The sequence below is a fragment of the Adiantum capillus-veneris genome, chromosome 14, assembly GCF_014529385.1.
Source record: "Adiantum capillus-veneris isolate H3 chromosome 14, ASM1452938v2, whole genome shotgun sequence".
NCBI lineage: Eukaryota > Viridiplantae > Streptophyta > Polypodiopsida > Polypodiales > Pteridaceae > Adiantum > Adiantum capillus-veneris.
The window spans coordinates 112,438,952-112,457,732 of record NC_140944.1 but is presented as its reverse complement, the minus strand read 5'-3'; the positions used below and the strand labels follow the sequence as shown (position 1 = coordinate 112,457,732).

Below are 18,781 nucleotides of genomic sequence, written 5' to 3'. Positions count from 1 at the left end.
ACAATTATTCCCCTCGCCCCTCACCACCCACCCTCGCCGCTACCCAACTACCCAACGTATTTCCCTCGCCCCTACTCAACTATTTCTCCCTAACCCTTCCCAATTTTCCCCTCTCGGCCCCTCTCTAATAACCCTCGCCCCTATCCTAAGCCCATCGCTCCTTCCCTCATCCCTCTCTGCTATTGCCCCTACCCTTACCAAACCCCCTTCGCCCCTCCCTCAGTTTATCGCGCCTCTCTTCAACTACAGGTGATTCTATTCACGGCTCGCCCCTCCCTCTGTCTATCGCGCCTCTCTTCAACTACAGGTGATTCTATTCACGGATAAGATCTCAACCTTCGCAGACAGACGTGTTTCAGCTTTTCATCTCAGTCTTTTCAGACAGATTTTCATCTCACGGATGACGAAGGGTTGGTAGAGAGTGGAGATAGGCGGTCGCCGTCGGTGCCGGTTGATGCACAAAATGATGCCGAAGAAGAGGATGCCGATGCTCGGATAAAAGCCGCCGTGGCCATCTCCCTAGGATTCCCCGTGCGACGCCTGGTACGATTCTTCTTGGCTTCTTTGATATCCTCAAGAGTCTTCTCAAGGTTTAGGAGCTTTTGCTTCTCCTCTTCCGAGCCAGTTTGCGGGCAAAATTGAACTTGATGTCCTTTTTCGTGAAGGAAGTGGGCGCGCACCTTCCTCTCGAAACCATTGCACTCGTAGCCACAACGGCGGCACTTCCATGGCTTGCTTCCACCTCTAACACCGGACTTGGAAGCAATCACCTCATTCCACCATGTCCATCTAAAGTCGGCGGAGGAAGGGGGTTGAGAAGCCGCGGCGAGGCCGGAGGAAGGAGTAGGAGGAGGGCTTAGAGAAGCTTCGGATCCACCTTGAGATGCCAGAGATGATAGATATTAGAGAAAGCTCGAAGAGAAGGAAAGAGGGGTAGGCTTCAAGGCTCAAGCCTTCAAGGAATCAAGCCTCAAGGCTCCAAAGTTTCGACTTGGAGAGGAGGAGAGATGGGAGAGATGGGAGAGAGAGAGAGAGAGAGAGAGAGAGAGACTTGAGAGTCGAGAGACTCGAGGGGGGAGGGCAACTTGGCACTTGCAAAGTTGCAAGGCTTGGGCAATGGGAAGTTGCCTTGAGGCTTGGGTATGAGACTTGAAGTTGAGGCTTTGAGCCACTTGAGCCTTGGGTGCTCTTAAATAGAAGGTCCCCCCCCCCCCAAAATGAAACGCCCTATGAGCCTAAACGGCCGCATGAAGTTTACTTTCAAAATTCAAATTTCCCGCCGCTGCCCACAAGTCCCCTGCCCGCCTCCCATACAGATTTGTCACCGGGGAGTTGCGTCCCGGGACATGTCCCGCCCCCGTCCCGAAAGTGCGTCCCGGGACGCGTCTCGCCCCCGTCCCGAAAATGCGTCCCGTCCCTCGTCCTGGCGTCCCCCGCCTCATCCCCGCAGATAAGGGCCGCGTCCCCCCGTCCCCTGTTTCTATGCTCTACTGCCTCTTCTGCCAGAAAGTGCTAGCGCTAGCTTTTCTTATATATTGCCTTAGTCAATTTGCCCGACCCAGTTTCCCAACAAAGTCACTTATTATTAATAAGTGAAAAATGGCTAAAATAGGGAAAATAGGTTTTGTGTACTGTAAAATGCTCATGATGGGTACTAATTGTAATCTGATGATCATTCTGTGTGCAACCAGAGGGAATGCAACTACTCTCAAGTGTCTGGACATGCATGGTCTGCGAGCAGACTCACAAAGGTGCCATAACACTTCCTAAGTTGAACTGAACCCTAGTCATGAAGTAGCTTGTCCACGTACACATAGGGTTAGATGTGCACGTAACACAGTGGGACCATGACATGCGCACACCAATGTCAGCCAGTTGAGGAGGCCTGACGGGTCAGTTGCTTCAGAGCCAGAGGACATGCGCGTAGTTGCTACTGAATTTTACCGTGACCTGTTGTCAACAGAGCCTCAGTCAGAGCATCAGGATGCATGCAGAGAGCAGGTTTGGGCACACATGCCTTGTCTTGTGACTTATTAGATGCTTCAAAGGCTTGAGTTGCCTCTTCAGCTAAAGGAGCTCCACACGGCCCTTAGAGCACTTCCCCGTGGTAGCTGTCCAGGTGAGGATGGTTCGACTCCCAGTTTTTTCTTCGAGTACTGGAACTTGCTTGGCTCAGATCTCTGTAGCCCTTTTCTGTACATCCTACACAAGAGAGATGCCTGACAGCATGAGTGAGGGCTTGATCTACCTCATTCCCAAGGAGGGTGTCTCGCTCGATGAGATGCGACAGTGGCGCCCCATCACCATCCTCAACTCAGCCTACAAAATTCTTGCCAAAGCTCTGAGTTTGAGGATTTAGTCACTTCTAGAGAGCATTATACATGGGACCCAAACAGGTTTTGTCAAGGAGTGCAATATCCTTGACACATCTTTACTTTCTGGGAGGCATCTACCCTCGCGCGCCTCCGTGGTGAGGATCTGGTAATACTTCTTTTCGACTTTGAGGAGGCCTACGATAGAGTTGACAGGGGGCACTCTTTGCAGGATGGGCTTCTTGGATGCTTGGATCACAGGTGTGTCAGCTCTTTACAAACGTGCACACAATCAAGTGCTTTTGGCAGATGGTAGAGGAGATCGTTTCATGCTCACACAATTAGACAGACAAGGATGCTCTCTTGCCCCTTCCTCTTTCTGTTCTATGTTGAGGCGATGAGCAGATTTTTGGTTTCACAGCAGGTTGGTTTACGTGGCTTAGCGCTCCCTATTCTGGGCGACAAGAAACTCGATGTTGAGTTTACAGACGACTCAGCTTTGTACTTGGAGGTCCAGGAGGCCAACCTACACAGGTGTCAGCGGGCTCTTGAGACCTTTTGTTGTGCATCAAGCACACTGATCAACTGGAGAAAGACAGTGGCTTTCTCGGTTGGCAGTGCTCCTACGCTTGATTGGCTGCCAAGTGAGGGTTTCAGATGGATCCCCCCACGGACTGCAGTTCAATACTTGGGCTATCAAGTTGGCTTGGACTACTCTTCTGAGCAGCAGATTGCTCTCCTCGTCTTATCCATCAGGAGGAAGCTGTTACATTGGAGCTCAGCACGACTTTCTATGGCAAGCAGAGTTATAGTGGCCAATCAGGTGTTCTTGGCTACTATGTGTACATTACATCTTGTTGGATCTTTTCGAGTTCTTGCATCAGCCAAGTAGAGAGGCTGATCAGGAATTTCCTTTGGTCAGGGCGCGACACTCAGATAGCCTGGGCCAAAGTGGCCTGGCACGTCAGTACTCTACCTTGTTCTCAGGGGGGGGGGGATCATAGACCCAGCACAGCAGAGCAAAGCCCTTCTTGGGAAGTTTGTTGTCAGAGGAGGAGAACAGCCGTGGAAGGAGTTTTTGCTTCAGCGCCTTAGAGCTAGAGTGCCTTAGGCTGGAGGCCCTTGGAAACCTTCGATCATATGAATTTTCACAGAGATGCGCAGAGTTGGCCTAAGCAAGAGACTGAAGGACCATTTTGCTGTGAGTCTGCTTCGCTCCTAGGAGGAGCTGAGGAGAGGCCTAGAGCAGCACCAGCCTACTTGTATGGAGGAGCGCCTGAGACAGCTCATTGTTTGAAACCCCATAGTTAGCCTCATGTGAGAGCTCCTTGTTTGGCCAGAGCCTGAGACAGCTCCTTGTTTGGAGCCTCATGTGTCTTGGGGTCCCATGGCAGAGGGTCCAGCACGCACTTTAGGTGATTGGCAACAGTTCTCACGTTTGCCAGAGGAGCTTCAAAGCATCCAGCTACAGGGCATGAGAGAGGTGCAGAGCATGTACCAGCTGAGTGGCTTATACCTCTCAAGTCAGCAACGCCTAGATGGATGGGGGCCTTCACGCGACTGGAGGTCCTCATTGCAGTTTGGGCTTGCTCAGAGACTGTACCCTCCATGTTTTTCGAGCTCCACGGCGAGGGTCATTTACACCGAGTCGCAATAGAGGCCCACAGGTTGCAGAGTGTTGTTTTCAGAGGATCTGAGTTGTGGGCATCTGTGGGAGGACTTGTGTCATAGATCCTGACCCAGTAACTCTTGAGACAAGCCACTGGAGGCTGTCGGCTTGGGAGAGCTATCCACTGGCACGAGTGCAGTGGGATCCTGGAGAGTGGTTTTGGAGGGACCCTTTCTCCTAAACCGACCATCCAGGTGTCCCTTTCTTTCAGTACACTGTTCGACTAAGACGTCACATACTGGCAGCATGGTTCTATCAATATGTCCAACATAGAGCATAGTATAGAGGCTTCACACAGTGAGTTTACCAAGAAAAAGAATTCAAGATAATGGATATTCCTTTGATGCATATGCCCAAAGATAGGCAACATATCTAAACATGTCTCTTACAACGTCACATTAAGCTTCACAACTTAGTTCTTATCTTAAATATGCGCTACTTATAAACAAAAAGACATTGAATGTTGAAAGTACTAGGAAAGATATAGACCTGGCCTTTTGAAGCTTCTCTCACCAACATGGTGAGGTTATATTGCATAATTAAATGGGAAGTGTTTGCTTCTTTTGCACTAAGACATCCTGAATCTACTCTTTCTAAACCGCAAAGTTTGTTTGTACCCTCGATCGACAGAGGAAAGGATGGAGGGGTTGTAAATGGTGGAAACGGCTGCCAGACTAGGGTCCCTAGGTTGGTAATTACCAAAGTCAGTTACCGAGGTAGTTGGCACAGGGAACAGTAAGTCAAAGAGGCAGTAGAGAGCAACAAATAGGGCTCATTACTTCATTTTCGGGACACCGGATCCCTGATTTCCCAGTCCTAAGCCTAGTGTTACTATGTATCTTTAGCCGAGAGTTGTTCATACTTTGTAACTCTCATTAAGCTGAAGGCTTACTTGTCTCACTGATTACACTTGAATACAACTGTCCAATCTGAATAATACAATTCCAGTTCAAGTTCTCAGTTTCAGTGTCAAATCTCTTTTCTAGTTCCAGTATTGTCTTTCAGTTACTGTCTGATCTGAAATCTCATGCCTGGTCTGCACTAACTCTAACTACCAACCTGGAATAGCTATCTGAATGTGTCCAGCTCATTCCAGGGGTATTGATCGACACACTATAGTGAGGGGGAGGAGATACCCCCATTCCAAGGAGAAGTAGGTGTAGGCAAAGTAAGTGGAGGTTCCCACTAGGCATGAACCAGGGACAATAGGTTTTTAGGTATGATGCACACTAGAAGTGAATATTTTTAGTGGAATGGGGAGAAGAATTAAATTGATACCAAAAGGGGGAAAAAAACAAAGAATAATGCAAGTACGGCAGCCCCAAACTCTAAAAACACTTGTCTTGAAGTTCATCAGATGGAGAGTCATGCAGTAGCACAGCCCAGAGATGAGGGCACTTCCAATAGCACGAGCATGTGTGAGAGTGTGTGTGTGTGTGTGTGTGTGTGTGTGTGTGAGAGAGAGAGAGAGAGAGAGAGACCTGAAAAGGAATATAATGCAAACTATTGATGCGTTGTGTCTGCTCCTGAAGGCTCAAACCCCTTCCAAAGCAGTCGACCACCACTTTGAAGGTGCTATCTGCAGTCAAATAAGGAGCTTTTCTATCATCTGGATAGCTTTCAATTGCTTTGCGCAATTCATCATAAGAGCTTCCTACTCCCCAAACTTCATATATGCCTTTGACCAAGAAACCTATACAAAACAAAATCCTAGGTTCATGTTAAAATTCGTTAAAAAGTGCGTCAATAAGACCATCATAAACAAAAAAATTCAAGCATCTTTGTCAAAGTAGACTAAGAGTGTTTATCAGGATACTGTTTATGTATGTATTAACAACCTGCCCCTGAAAATGATCACCAAGCAACAATGGTTTTGGAGGCAGTACCGGTGACAAATATGATGGCATTTAGAGCTCACCCAGAGATTACAATGTTTAATCTTCTATAAGGTATGCTGCATTCAATTTCAAAACGCAAGCTACAAAAAGCAAGTTCCACGATTCTCTTAATGTACATAAAACATAGACAGTTTCCATTCTCATCATGATACAGATGATTTTCTTCACTGCAAATGTAACCAGTGGTTTCATGTGCCACACTGATTGAATTGGACCGACCTACGAAGTATGAGAAAGTAAAAGAAAGACTAATTTATAGCAAATACAAAACCTTTGACTACATCATAAACGAAACTAAGACTGATCCAATATGATTTGTGCAGCTGAAAACATTGACAGACAACATAAACTTCAAACTAACACGTTTCTAATCACAATTGAGCATAAAAATTAATTCACGAGGAAAAATAACTATTGATAAAAGAAAGAAACAAAGATATGTTGACATCTCTTAAAGGCCAAAATGGCCCATGAGACGAGAACAAGGTACAATTGATGATGATATCTCTCATCATAAAGAGTCACAAAAAAACCTAGCTAAAATAGAAGCGGAAAATCTCTTGAAAGATTGTGAAGCCGTTGGGCGACTGACAAGTCATAGGAGTAGTCTTTCCTCCACCCAGTATCTCCATGAATGGTTGTCTGAGGCCTTCAATAGGAAGAGACCATTAAGTCACCGTGCAACACTCCTTCAATGTTGAACAATGATAGCTCCAATCTGCTGATGGCGAGGAATCTGTAAGTGAGGTCATTGTGATCATGGGCGTCTTGCTCTACAAAGGGCAATGGTCCTGTCCGCGACGTGACTCCTCTAAGAAGGCATCTATGACGAGGTAAGTCTGTGGCTGAAGGTGTAGAGCCTGTCAGAGTTGTACTAGCACTAAAAAAATCTGTAAGCACTATCTGTGTTGGCAGCACGCGGCTCACTGCTATCTTTGTGACACCTCCAATAAAAGAAGCCCAAGATACCCCTCTCATCCTCAAAGCACATGATCCAATACAATGGTCCAACCCATTCACAAAAATAGGTAATGGTACCTGCATTGAATCTCATTATAGAGAGTACAACAGAATATATAGTACTCTTCTGCCTCCACCTCCTAACGACACTTCTGGCTATGCGATCTTCTCGTGATGTACCTTGATCTCTATATGTCTCCAATCTCATAGTGTGAAGAGGTACGCATCTGGCCAATGGCACCTCTCATACCATGTGAGATATGTGTTCGTGTAAGTGGGGCATATGATAAATCCGTCTAGAGAGGTGTGTAGAAAAACCCTATGGTAGTGCACCATATTTGTGCACAATGTTTTTTGAGGGCATGATCCACAATATACATCCAAATGACCCAATTCTGTAAAGCCATCCACGTGTGCATCTTGGCATACCAACACTGGGTGTACCCCTCATCAGCAATGCATAGAAAGGGCCTAGCACAGATCCATCAAGTTGCTTGGAGGATGTAAGTGCTAACTTGGGATATGGGTGATAGCATGAAAAGGTGTCATACTTTTTGGAATATATGGTGGTAGAGCATTGGTACTTCCAAGGAATATGACATGTACATTTGGTCAACTTACCAACTTATTTGGACAGGTCACTTCAAGAAGTCATCATTTTTTGAACTTCACGCATGAAACGCAATTGATTGGAGTTTGTCTACATCGATTCTGTGGAAGATTTGAAGCCCGAGACGTTAGAATATGTGCATTTGTCCTTGCTTGGCAAGATTGATGCTTCCTTTTATTTTCCTTGTGGAGAGAGAATGAGAGAGAGAGGTAGAGATGTGTAGAGAGAGAGACAGAGGAGGAGGAGGAGGAGAGAGAGAGAGAGAGAAATGAAATGAAATGAAATGAAATGAAATGTTATATTAACGTCTTCAAAACGCCAGAGTGACCTATGAGACCAAACTGATACAAAAGTGGTGAATCTGTTACAATGTCTGAAAAGTGTGAAAGTGTGAAAATAAATGCGAAAAAAACTAAATACAAAGTATTAGATAAACTTCTTAGGAGCATCTGGGGTGTCTGGCTAGAATGCTTCTAATCCTTTGTTGTAGTCTCCTCCGGTGAAGTGTGCTTCTGCATCTCGGTCGTGGTCGTCTCGATTTCCTAAGCTCAATCACCCTGTCAATGAGGGTGCCTTTGGTATGAATGTGGGTACTCCTTTGTGCTCACTGCTGGCCTCTTGCTTCTCCTTCCATTCCTGCTTCTCTCGATCCGAAGACTCGATCCGAAGAAATCTGTGATCTGCCTCTGAGGCTGTAGTGCTCTTTGTCTTCTCATTAGATTATCCCTGTGCCGATGTAGTTCCAGTAGGTACAGGCCTAAGCACCTTTGATCTTGGTATTGCAAGACTCTATCTAGAGGTCCAAAGCCTTCTTTAAATAGGCAATGGAAACGCCCACGTATCTCTATAGTATACGGTGCAATGGCATATGTAGTGTAATTCTGTCTCCGGCTCCATTCCACATAACTTGCAAATTCTGCTCTCAGGTGGGATTCCCCTAAATTTGCCAAATTCAATTTCCAGCTGGTGTGAGGATGTACGAATCTAACCAATAGCACATCTCAAACCATGAGACAGGTGGGTGGGTATCCATGTAGCTCGGGCGAATCACAAAACCATCTTCAGATAGCTGTAGGAAGTTTTCTTTGTAGTCGGCCATCTTCGTGCCCAATTCTTGTGTAGGGTCTACCCATGTCCTCTTAGTGTCCAACTACATAAGATCCTGGCAGATGATTTTATTAATCTCTGTTCGTGTGATTGCCAGTGATGGAGCCTCAAGAGAGTATTGGAAGGGGGGTAATCTTTCCATACTAAACCCGTGTCTCTAAAACCACGAGGACAATTGCGCATACCAGCATGATGTATCTCCTTTCATTGCTAACTGTCGAGAGGATTCGAGGGCCAATCTAGTATATCGGCAATTATTTGTATCCCACAAACCATGTATAAAGGACACTGATATGGTAAGAGCTTCAATTTCTATCGGAGGGGCAGCTAGTTCCGCTCGGGTAATCGCGTGTGGTACGGAGGCCTTGGCGCTAATCATTCGGGAAATCATAGATACCAACGGTCTCTCCATTGACTTCCAATTATCCTGATCCACAGATGGTCCCCAAATCTAGACCCCATAAAGCATAGCCAAAGCCACCACAGTATCAAAGAGCCAAAGTTTTGTTCGTGGTTCCTGAAATTGCACTTGTGAACACATCCTCTCCAACCCTCCCAAGGCCGCAGAGGCTCTGGACAATCTAGCCTCCGCTGCTTTCTTAAGAGTAAACTTCGGTCCTGCAAATACCGCACCAAGGTATGTGTATGCATATGTGTACTCTACTGTATCCTGGCCATATGCAAATGTAGGTGCCGATCTCCTAACCCACTGCGGTGTGGTGTTAAACACCATAACTTTGGTTTTACCCAAATTCACTGACAGTCCGCTTTCCTCCGCGAATTTATGTAATGCATCTAACTGCCGCTACATTCCATCTGGTGATTATGCTATCAATACAATATCATCTGCATACGACAACAAAGGGATCCATGACCCTGCAAGTTGAGCACCTCTGTCACCCTCTCTATCAATGTAATCTGATACCTCATCTATATACATACCAAATAAAGTAGGGGACAGTGGGCATCCCTGCTTTACTCCAACGGTGGAATGAACAATGTCGGAATCCCCTTCTGGAGTACGTACATAACCAATTACTGACCCGTATAAGGCCATGATCCCCCAAATAATCTCTTTGGGGACCCCTAACTCTTGCATTCTGCGCATCAATCTGGCCCTTGGTACTGTATCAAAAGCTTTCAAAAATCCACAAAGCAACAATACATCCTTCTCCCGCTTGCTCTTCCTTCCTCAATAATGGCTCTGAGCGTAAGAATATGATCTAAAGTGGAATAACCCCTCCTGAATCCAGCTTGTCCTGTTGCCCTTATGCCCTCATTCTCTGCCCATCTACTCAATTTTTGTTCCAGAATGGATGCGTACAGTCGAGTCAATGTGTGACCCACCATAACGGTACGGTAGTTCCCGAGTATCATAGGATCCCCTGACTTGAAAATAGGTACGATAGTAGATAATTTCCAAGATTCAGGTAATCCTTCACACATGACCCGATTACACAGACGAGCAAGGATTTCTGAAAGTAGATCCCTTGCATGGATCAGATGTTCTGCTACTAAACCCTCATGATCATATGCTCTTCTTGTCTTCATCTTATCAATGGCTTTTTCCACCATTTCCGTAGTAAAGAAAGTACTAGTAGCAGGGCATGGCTCTAGCGGATCTAGTAATGGAGGCTATCCAGATACCATATATAATGATGTTACATATTGACCCCAAATCTCACGAGAAGTAATTGTCGGAGGCGATGAGTGCTCGTGAAATAAACGCCAGGCCTCATGTGAGTCCTGACTCAAGAAGAGCTGATATAAATCCTTCTCCAGTTTGGCTAAAAATGCCCTTTTCTTGCGACGTACTATACGCCGAAGAGCAATCCGAGACTGCTTATATGTGATGATCCCAAGTGTAAGCTCTTTCTGGACCTGGGTTCTCGTCTCTCTGCATTCCTCGTCGTACCAACTGTTTTGAGGCATGTTCCCAGATCCTCTCTTCTGATCAGGCTGGGTATGTGGGTATGCCTCTTGTGCTGCTCCATGTAGTATCTCTATTAGCTGAGAAGTAATCTCCTCTACAGTATATACTGGCTCGGCTGCCCACATCCTATTATAGATCTGTTCCACATAGACTGAATCAGTCTCTGGTGTGAAAGTATATCTTGTGTGTTATCTTCCTTTGTACTTGAGAGGCATTGTATTGGAATACTAGAAATAAAGCTTGGTGAAGTCATGACATAATCCACTGTATTGGCCCCATGCCTGTGCAAGAAGCATGTGAATCCCCTAGATAAAGGGAAATTGAAAATTCTCTAGACCATTAAGTATGGCCAAACCATGTGTGGTTGCCATCTCCATGAGATGTCTCCCATATTCAGTGTGTTCTTTATCCTGTGAGTTTCTAGTAAGCCCTTCCTGTGATAAATCCACTTCTCTGAGCATTTCCTCAAAAGTATCATAGAATATTGCTTGAGAGTTGGCCGTTCTGGCATTAAAGTCTCCTAAGAGAACGATGTCTCCATCTCTAGATAACTCCCATATGTCATTATTCAATATGGAGAAAGGGGACTGTCCTTTAGGTGAGGAGTAGACTGATGTACTTGGAGGGAAGTAGCATATAGCGATATATAGAAATCTACCTGTCTCGGCTCTCATTCTCACCCACATATACCTTGCTTGTTCATCTTTCCTGATAATCTGTAGTAGGGGTTTCAGCTCCTCTTTAAATAAGACTGCTACTCCTCCTGAACCCCGGCTACCTCGTAGAGATCTCTTGTCTGGTCGACCAGCTATTTCCCATAAATACCCCTTCACATGTGGCATAAGCTGTCCCAGTATCTGGTGTGTCTCTGAGTAGAAAACTATGTCTCTGTCCCTAAAGCTGTCTTCAAAGGCACCTACATCTAGCCTATATGATCCATTACAATTCCACGCCGCTATCCGGAGCGTCGCCCCATAGGTCTCACACCGTCATGATGAGCGCTTTTCCAGAACCACTACTTTCCCTCCTCTATAAAAGGCGATTTTCCCCTTTTCTCTTGTTGCCCTGATCTCTGGCATCAACTCTTGCATGTGTGCCACTTGTGCCAATGTAAGGTCATCTCCCAAGAAAATACCGGTTTTCTTAAGAGTTGGCCTCTTCTTTAGAAATTCTTTCCTTATTTCTATATTCGCAAAGCGGAGAATAAGTGCCCTATCCTTTACGTTTCCCTTCTCATCAATTCCTTTCTTGCCCACTCTCCATGCACTTGTGTGAGTAGGCTCTGTGATGCCCATGCGTTGTAGCAGTTCCCTCACTTCTTCATCTACATTCTCTTTATCTTTGACTCCTCTGACCCGCACATGCAGAGCCCGATTCTTCCTTTTCTGCTCTTCCTCAATGGTCATATTAATAACAGTGGAGGTAGGTGTGGTCTCAGGCATCTGGGCCTTCCCTTTCTTCGCATCCTCAATCCATTTCTCTGCTTCATCAACCTTTTCTTGTGTCTTAACAAGACGTTCCGCCCATGAAGATGCCGTTTTCAATTTCTGTTCATCTCCTTCCCGTAGAGCTTTCATCTGATCCTTCATGTCCTCGAGCTCCTTCAGCATCGAAGGTTGGTCGTCTCCTTTCTCCTTAGTTGCAGATTTGCAAGCCGCAAGTTCTCCTTTTAGCTCCTCGATCATTGCATCTTTTTCCTCCATGTGCTTTTCCATATTTGTTCTCCATGCTTCAAAACTTGCTAGTGCCTCATCGAGTTTCTTTTGCATAATGCATTCTGTTACATTTACTTCGGCTTTGATTAGGTTTCGTAATTCCGTTTTCACGATCTGAATTTCCTCATTCTGTATCCCCCGGATCTCTCTCCTTAGTTCTCTCATCATGTCTCCATACATGGAGTTCTTGTAGCTCTTAGCGTTCGCGTGCATTTCCTTCCTAATGTCATCCCTCATATAGTTTAGCTCTGCTTTGAGCATCACCTGGACCTTCTCCATCAGTAGCTCATCATGTATCCTAGAGGTTTTCCCAACGCGTAAAGATCCTGGTGATAGTACAATATCTATGTTTCTCCGTTTGAAAGTAGCCGTTGTTTTTTTTGGGGTGGTGTAGCTATCTACACCCGACCCTTCCCCTTCGGTAGGCGGGTCCATCGAACCCGAGCCACAAATGTGGGGTAGGGTACTAGGGTACTAGGGTGGGGGACTCAGAATATGGCAAACTTAACCAGTTTACCTTAAGGCTTAAAATCTCTTTAAACTTGACCCTCTCAAGGGCCCCCACACCTTTTTTGATGTGGTATTTGCTTTTCTTTGCATAGATGAAATGTACACATATGCAATACCTCAAGTGTCTGCAGACTCTACTGACTCGAATGGGGAATATAGCCGCGGTAACTCTTCAAAATGAAGCACCTCCAGCGGGGCTGATTTGATGCACCTTTGGATCCGTCTCGATGAGGGGTTGTTGATGGCCATTAAGGGAGCCCGGTGTGAGAGGAATCAAGGGGTGAAAGCTGGTTGCAAAAACGCAGATCTGGCACGCAAAATGCAGCAGATCTTTCGCGCATAGCAAGGCTGCAAATGATGATGATGCCGATGATGGACAGTAATGGGAGCACTCGATGCGGTAAGGAAATGGCCAAGAAGGGGCTCAATGGGCCGCCAAAAGTCCGGGCTCTAGCAATGAAGATAGCGTCCGCAGATCCAAGCAATCTCCGACGAAGAAGACGCGCCAAAAGCTGAAAACGCTAGGCTGACTTGGTGCTGTATAAAATGTTAGGGCTAATCTGCAATGTGGAGCCAAAAAACACCAAGGCGTGCACATACAAAACGCTGGGTTGATCTCTGATAGCACTCTAAAATTATGAGAAAAACGCTAGGTTGAGGGTCTCCTTTATACTGACTTTTTAGCACTAGTTTGGTACCAAAACAGGACACTTAAGTGTCCTTTTATTATAAATTAAATTAAATGTTACTTGCATTAGACGGTGTATTTACAAAAACCCTCTTGATATGCTTAAATATGTTCATTTTTAAAAATATAACCTTGCAATTTAGAATCTACCATGATCAAGAACTATACTCATCAAGTTGACCCTCGTAAGACTGCGATTGATGCTTTGAAGAAACCGACTTTAGAAGCTCAAGAAAAAAATGAAAAGACCTTGTAAAAAAATTTATGTGATTTTTTTCACAATTGTGCTATAGATAATTGAAAGTTTCATGTGCTCACTTTAGAGTATATAAAATAATGGAAAGTTCTACGTGTTTGATATAACCATTTCAAGCATATCGTGTATACAAAGAAAAATATGTTTTTGATGTATTTGTGAGTTTTAGAAAGTTATACATTGCTTACTCTTTCCATTAAGGACTCAAGGTGGCAAGTAGAAGGGCTTTGATATGCAACAATTATTGGATCATTTTAAATATTCAAAACTGCATAAGAGAAAACTTTGAGATTTTCATTCTTGAGACATAAGCATTCAAAACCTCAAATAATATCAAAGTTTTCACATAGATCAACTAAATGTATCAAAGTACGTGGTACATACACAATTGGGGCCCCTAAAACCTTGGTTTCAATGTTATTATGGAGAACTCAAGATTTTCAAGAACTTTTGCACAATAAAAATTTCAAGATAGAGTTCAAGCAACGAGATTTAAATGAGTTAGGGAGCGAAAAAAATATGTAGTTTCTTGGTTTCAACATATAAAGTCATTCATAGTTATGAAACTGCACTAGAATAGCCCCATTTTCATGAGGGAACCTTTGGAAGACCAAAATTATTCAACACGTGCTAAAGTATGAAATTATGTTTATAACTTGCGTGTGACTTGGAGACTAGTCTTTGAAGGGCATTCCATTGTTTTGTAACACTGAGTATTAACACTTGGCTTTTATAAACATAAAAAAGGTCATCTCTACAAAAAGATATAAGAATTTTATGATTTTTTTGGCAAAACAGCTTGAAATTTTACTAAAATTTATGACTTAGAACTTACCATAATTCTCTCCGCAGGGATTGTATTTTGATATGGAGAAAAATTAAAAGTTTTCTTTCCCTCATAACCAACCCATGGTAGAGGCAAGGTGTTAAAAACTTCTTTTTAGCTTGACAAATAAATTGCGAAAACATGGTAGAAAAATAGGACACTTTAGTGTTTCAGAACACTTAAGTGTCCACTTATAGGACTAGTGCTAAGTCAAGTTGGGAAATTTGTGCCAAGTCGGGAAAAATGTACAAATGTGCACACATGGGAGTTTTCTGACGATAACTAACTATTTCTGTGTACCCATTTGACAGATAGACTGGACCGACGTGTTCCTCTAACCTAGACCTACATGCACATCGTGTCAAATGCCCACCGAAGTGTAAAAACATCTATCAAAACGCTTGTACAAATCAGTTATGCAAGAGGGTTCCGAAACTAGAAAACCTAATCTAATGGACTCGTCCGAACATGCAGGTCCTACGAATAGGCTCACAAAATTGCCAATACTAATCCTCCTAGGATTCTAGACACTCCTATCTAGGGATAGGTACAAAATTGGCTCTGGAAGTCCAAGAAGCATGTCCACGTGACACACAGATCCATGTGCACGTGCCATCCCCTCCTGCTTAAGGTGAGGTATGGGTACCGAACTCCATGCAGGCCATAAGATGGCCTCGAATGAATGGCCCTTTAGATGTTGTCCTATACAATTGCTTTTGAGAGAGGCTCCCCCGGGTGATGTGGAAATGTCCAAAAGACAAGAATGGTGATGATACATCTACTTGCAAACAATGGACTATCTCCTGGATCAACGATTCCCTTGCTGGTTACCGACAAGCCTTTGCTGCCCCAACTCGGATGGTGTGAACCAAACTGCAAGCCGGATGGATGCTCTTAGAGAAAATGGTTGGATATGCATACGCTGATGCCCACGAAGGTTACTTGCCAACCTATGCTGCCTACGCAGGAAGATCGGCGAGAGCAACGCCAAATGGGAGATGACCTCGGAATGCCCATGAACCATGGCAAGTCCTCTCTATGATGTCTCATGAGACCGCCAAGTAACTCTTCAAAGATAGAGGCTCCTCTTGGGGCTTCGACTAGATTACCGTATGATGGAAGCTCTAGATGAATCCTCGTCTCTGCAACGGATGACGATGCCTACGAACTCCCGCAGTGGTTGCCTCATATTGGAACCCTTTGGCCCTGGATTGATGGCTACTGATTGCTAAGAAGATGCAGATGGTGTGGAACGGATATGCTGCCAAAAATGTGTCCAGATTGATGACGATACGATGCTTCTTCTGGAATGATGGAATTCTCCAAGCAGATGGGAGAGATAGTTGCTCAAAAAATGCCAATACTCCAAAGCTAATAGAATGATTTGTCGTCATAAGCCGCTAACAAATCCTGATACTCGTAATCAACATCTTCATGTTTCCAATGCATGTCTTCAATGATGCGATCTGTCATGTCGAAGAATTTATGACTGCAAATATCCATGCTAGGATTTCTTTATGTCGAGGTGGTCGAGCGTGCACACCAAGTCAACTACTCTGTCATAGGTGCACCACAATTGTAACCCCCGGTATACAATGTTTACATTTCCTACGCTTAAGGCGCATGGTCCTACGGGCAATGGCAGGTCCTGCAGTTCCTTGAGTGAGAAAAGTGTCCTCGCATAGCAGGACTGAAAATGCAAATGATGATGATGCCGATGATGGATAGCAATGGGAGCACTCGATGAGGCGAGGGAATGGTCAAGAAGAGGCTCAATGGGCTATCGAAGATCCAGGCTCCAGCAATGAAGATAGCATGTATAGATCCGAGCGATCTCCGGCGAAGAAGACACGCCAAAAGCTGAAAACGCTGGGCTGATTTGCTGTTGTAGAAAACGTTGGCGCTAATCTGTGATGTGGAGCCAAGAAATGCCAGGGCGTGCACATGCAAACGCTGGGCTGATCTCTAATAGCACTCCAAAATTATGAGAGAAAAGCTAGGTTGAGGGTCTCCTTTAGACTAACTTTTTAAGTCAAGTCGGGAAATTTATGTCAAGTCGAAAAAATGTGCAAATGTGTGCACATGGGATTTTTCTCACGAAAACTTACTATTCTGTGACCCATTTGACAAACGGACTGGACCAACACGTTCCTCTAACCTAGACCTACATGCACATCACGTCAGATGCCCATCGAATTGTAATAACATGTGTCAAAACACTTGTAATCTAATGGACTCGTCCGGACATGCAGGTCCTGCGAACAGACTCACAAAATTGCCGGTATTAATCCTCCCAAAATTCTAGACACTTCTATCTAGGGATAGGTGCAAAATTGGTCTCTGGCAATCAATGAAGCATGTCCACGTGTCACATAGAGCCATGTGCACGCGACACCTATTCATCCAAAGGATATGTCTTTAAGTCTATAATCATGTCTCTTCCCCATGAGACGTGTCTTTTCATTTATGTCTCTTCGTCTCCTATATAAGGAGCCAATTGTATTCAAATTCAATCAATCAATCATCTGTGTTCGAGTCTCTCAAGTCTACTTTACAGCTTTTGGTCTTAAGAATACACAGATAATTAGGGTGAATTATTAAGTAAGAATAGTAATCCTCACAGTGGAGTACCCAAAGGTTGTGAGCCTCTCACTCTCACTGCTGCGACCCTCTTCACGTTTCCCCTCTTCCCGAAGTTGTATGGAAGCAGAAGGTTCTAACATGAGGTAACCCAATTTCAATACACTTCAAAATATTGTGTGCATGCGTATTGGACGCCCATAACCTTGTGGTGATTACCTACATCACAACACCATAAGGATGTCAACTGTTTTGGTATGGGTGTGTCCCTTCTTCGGAGGCATGACCCTTCAGTGTGCCTCGGCCTCTTCACTTGCTAAGCCAACGTCGTGCCTCTTTGCGGCAACAATCACCATACACAGGGTGTAACCCTTCCCCTTTAAGGGCACATACAACCACCCCCCTCTTCGTACCTGTTTGGCTGCCAGAGCGTCGCCAAATTCAGCTGCGCATGCCTGTTCGCTGATTTTGTTGACGCTACAAGGACCTTTGTGGTGCTTATTAATGCAATGGGACTTTCTTAACCACGTGCACACGCGCCCCCGCAGCCCAATGTGAGTACACCTCTTCAAAAGAAGCCAACGCTCCACGCTATTGCAAGCAACTATCTACGATGGACAGAAAATTTACGTTGGGCAGAATTATGATCATAGGCAGAAATTTCTACGTGAATTTTTGTCCCTTTGCTGATGTGGCACAAAAATTTTAAACAAATCAACCTATTTTCAGGCAGCATAAAGTTCTCAGCAGCGTTTACAAGAAAATGCGCTCCCAGCCTTTCAACACTACATTCAGCCAGCAAGCCCTCTTGTTCGCACTCACACACTCGCGGGGATTCTCTCAATACAGGTGTAGTGTATGTGCAATGTGAGATTCTCCCCATGTTTCAAAGGCTTCATGTTCATCCGGTATTTAAGTTACATGGACGATCTTCCTCCTGTTGAGGATAGCTCTTGCTCCTCCTCCTGAGCCTCTTCCGTAGCTGAAGCCTCTTCCAAAGCTCGTAATCATTCCAACGCTTTCAAGCCATGTTCCATAAACAATCACTTGCTTGCGTCAACCAACTTCAACAAGTTTCTCAACAGAATGTTCATCACCCTGAGCATAGTTCTTCAACGACAATGAGACACAAGTTATCTTCAATCGGGCAACAACAAGCTCAGCAACAATATTCTTGGAAATGTGACAGTTGTAAACAACCAACTTCTTCTTGGACTCATCGGCAACAGAAGCAACAACATGAAGCTTCTAAAGTATTTCATCCTGTAAAGAAATCAGCCATAACAAGATGGGTTTATTCGAGTACTCCGTCGCGAGCGCCGCAACGTTCAACGTTGGACAAGTTCCCACACACAAGCCATGCCCTACATTTAAGTCTTTCTTGTCTTATGGTGGTACTGTTAAAGATTTACTGATCCTTTCCTTATGCAAGAGAATCCTTCAGAGATCTAAGAAGCCACATCTGCCTCAACCTCCTCCTTCTCAACTGGAAGCCTTAATACCTGCTAAGAAAGCTAAAGATTCAGAAGATTCTAGTTCTTGTGTGACAATCAACAAGCACACAACCCCTTCTTTGGCCATGTTCCAGGCAAAAACTTTGCCTTGTCACCGCCCTTGTAGAATAAAGTCTTTGTCTCTAAACAGATACCCGATGCAGTGGTAAATGATAATTTTTCTTCAAACTAAAAAGACTTCAATCCTTACCTCAAATGGTACA

General features: G+C 44.7%; 1 protein-coding gene across 1 annotated transcript in view; it reads right to left on the bottom strand.

Moving 5' to 3' along the window:
* TRM11 (tRNA modification 11 protein) overlaps window positions 1-18,781 on the bottom strand; it is a 121,342-nt gene that overhangs the window by 73,216 nt on the left and 29,345 nt on the right. Inside the window, exon 2 of the mRNA XM_086528926.1 lies at window positions 5,463-5,674. Within this exon, the coding sequence (XP_086385052.1) occupies window positions 5,463-5,674 (212 nt within the window). The remainder of the gene's footprint in view (window positions 1-5,462; window positions 5,675-18,781) is intronic.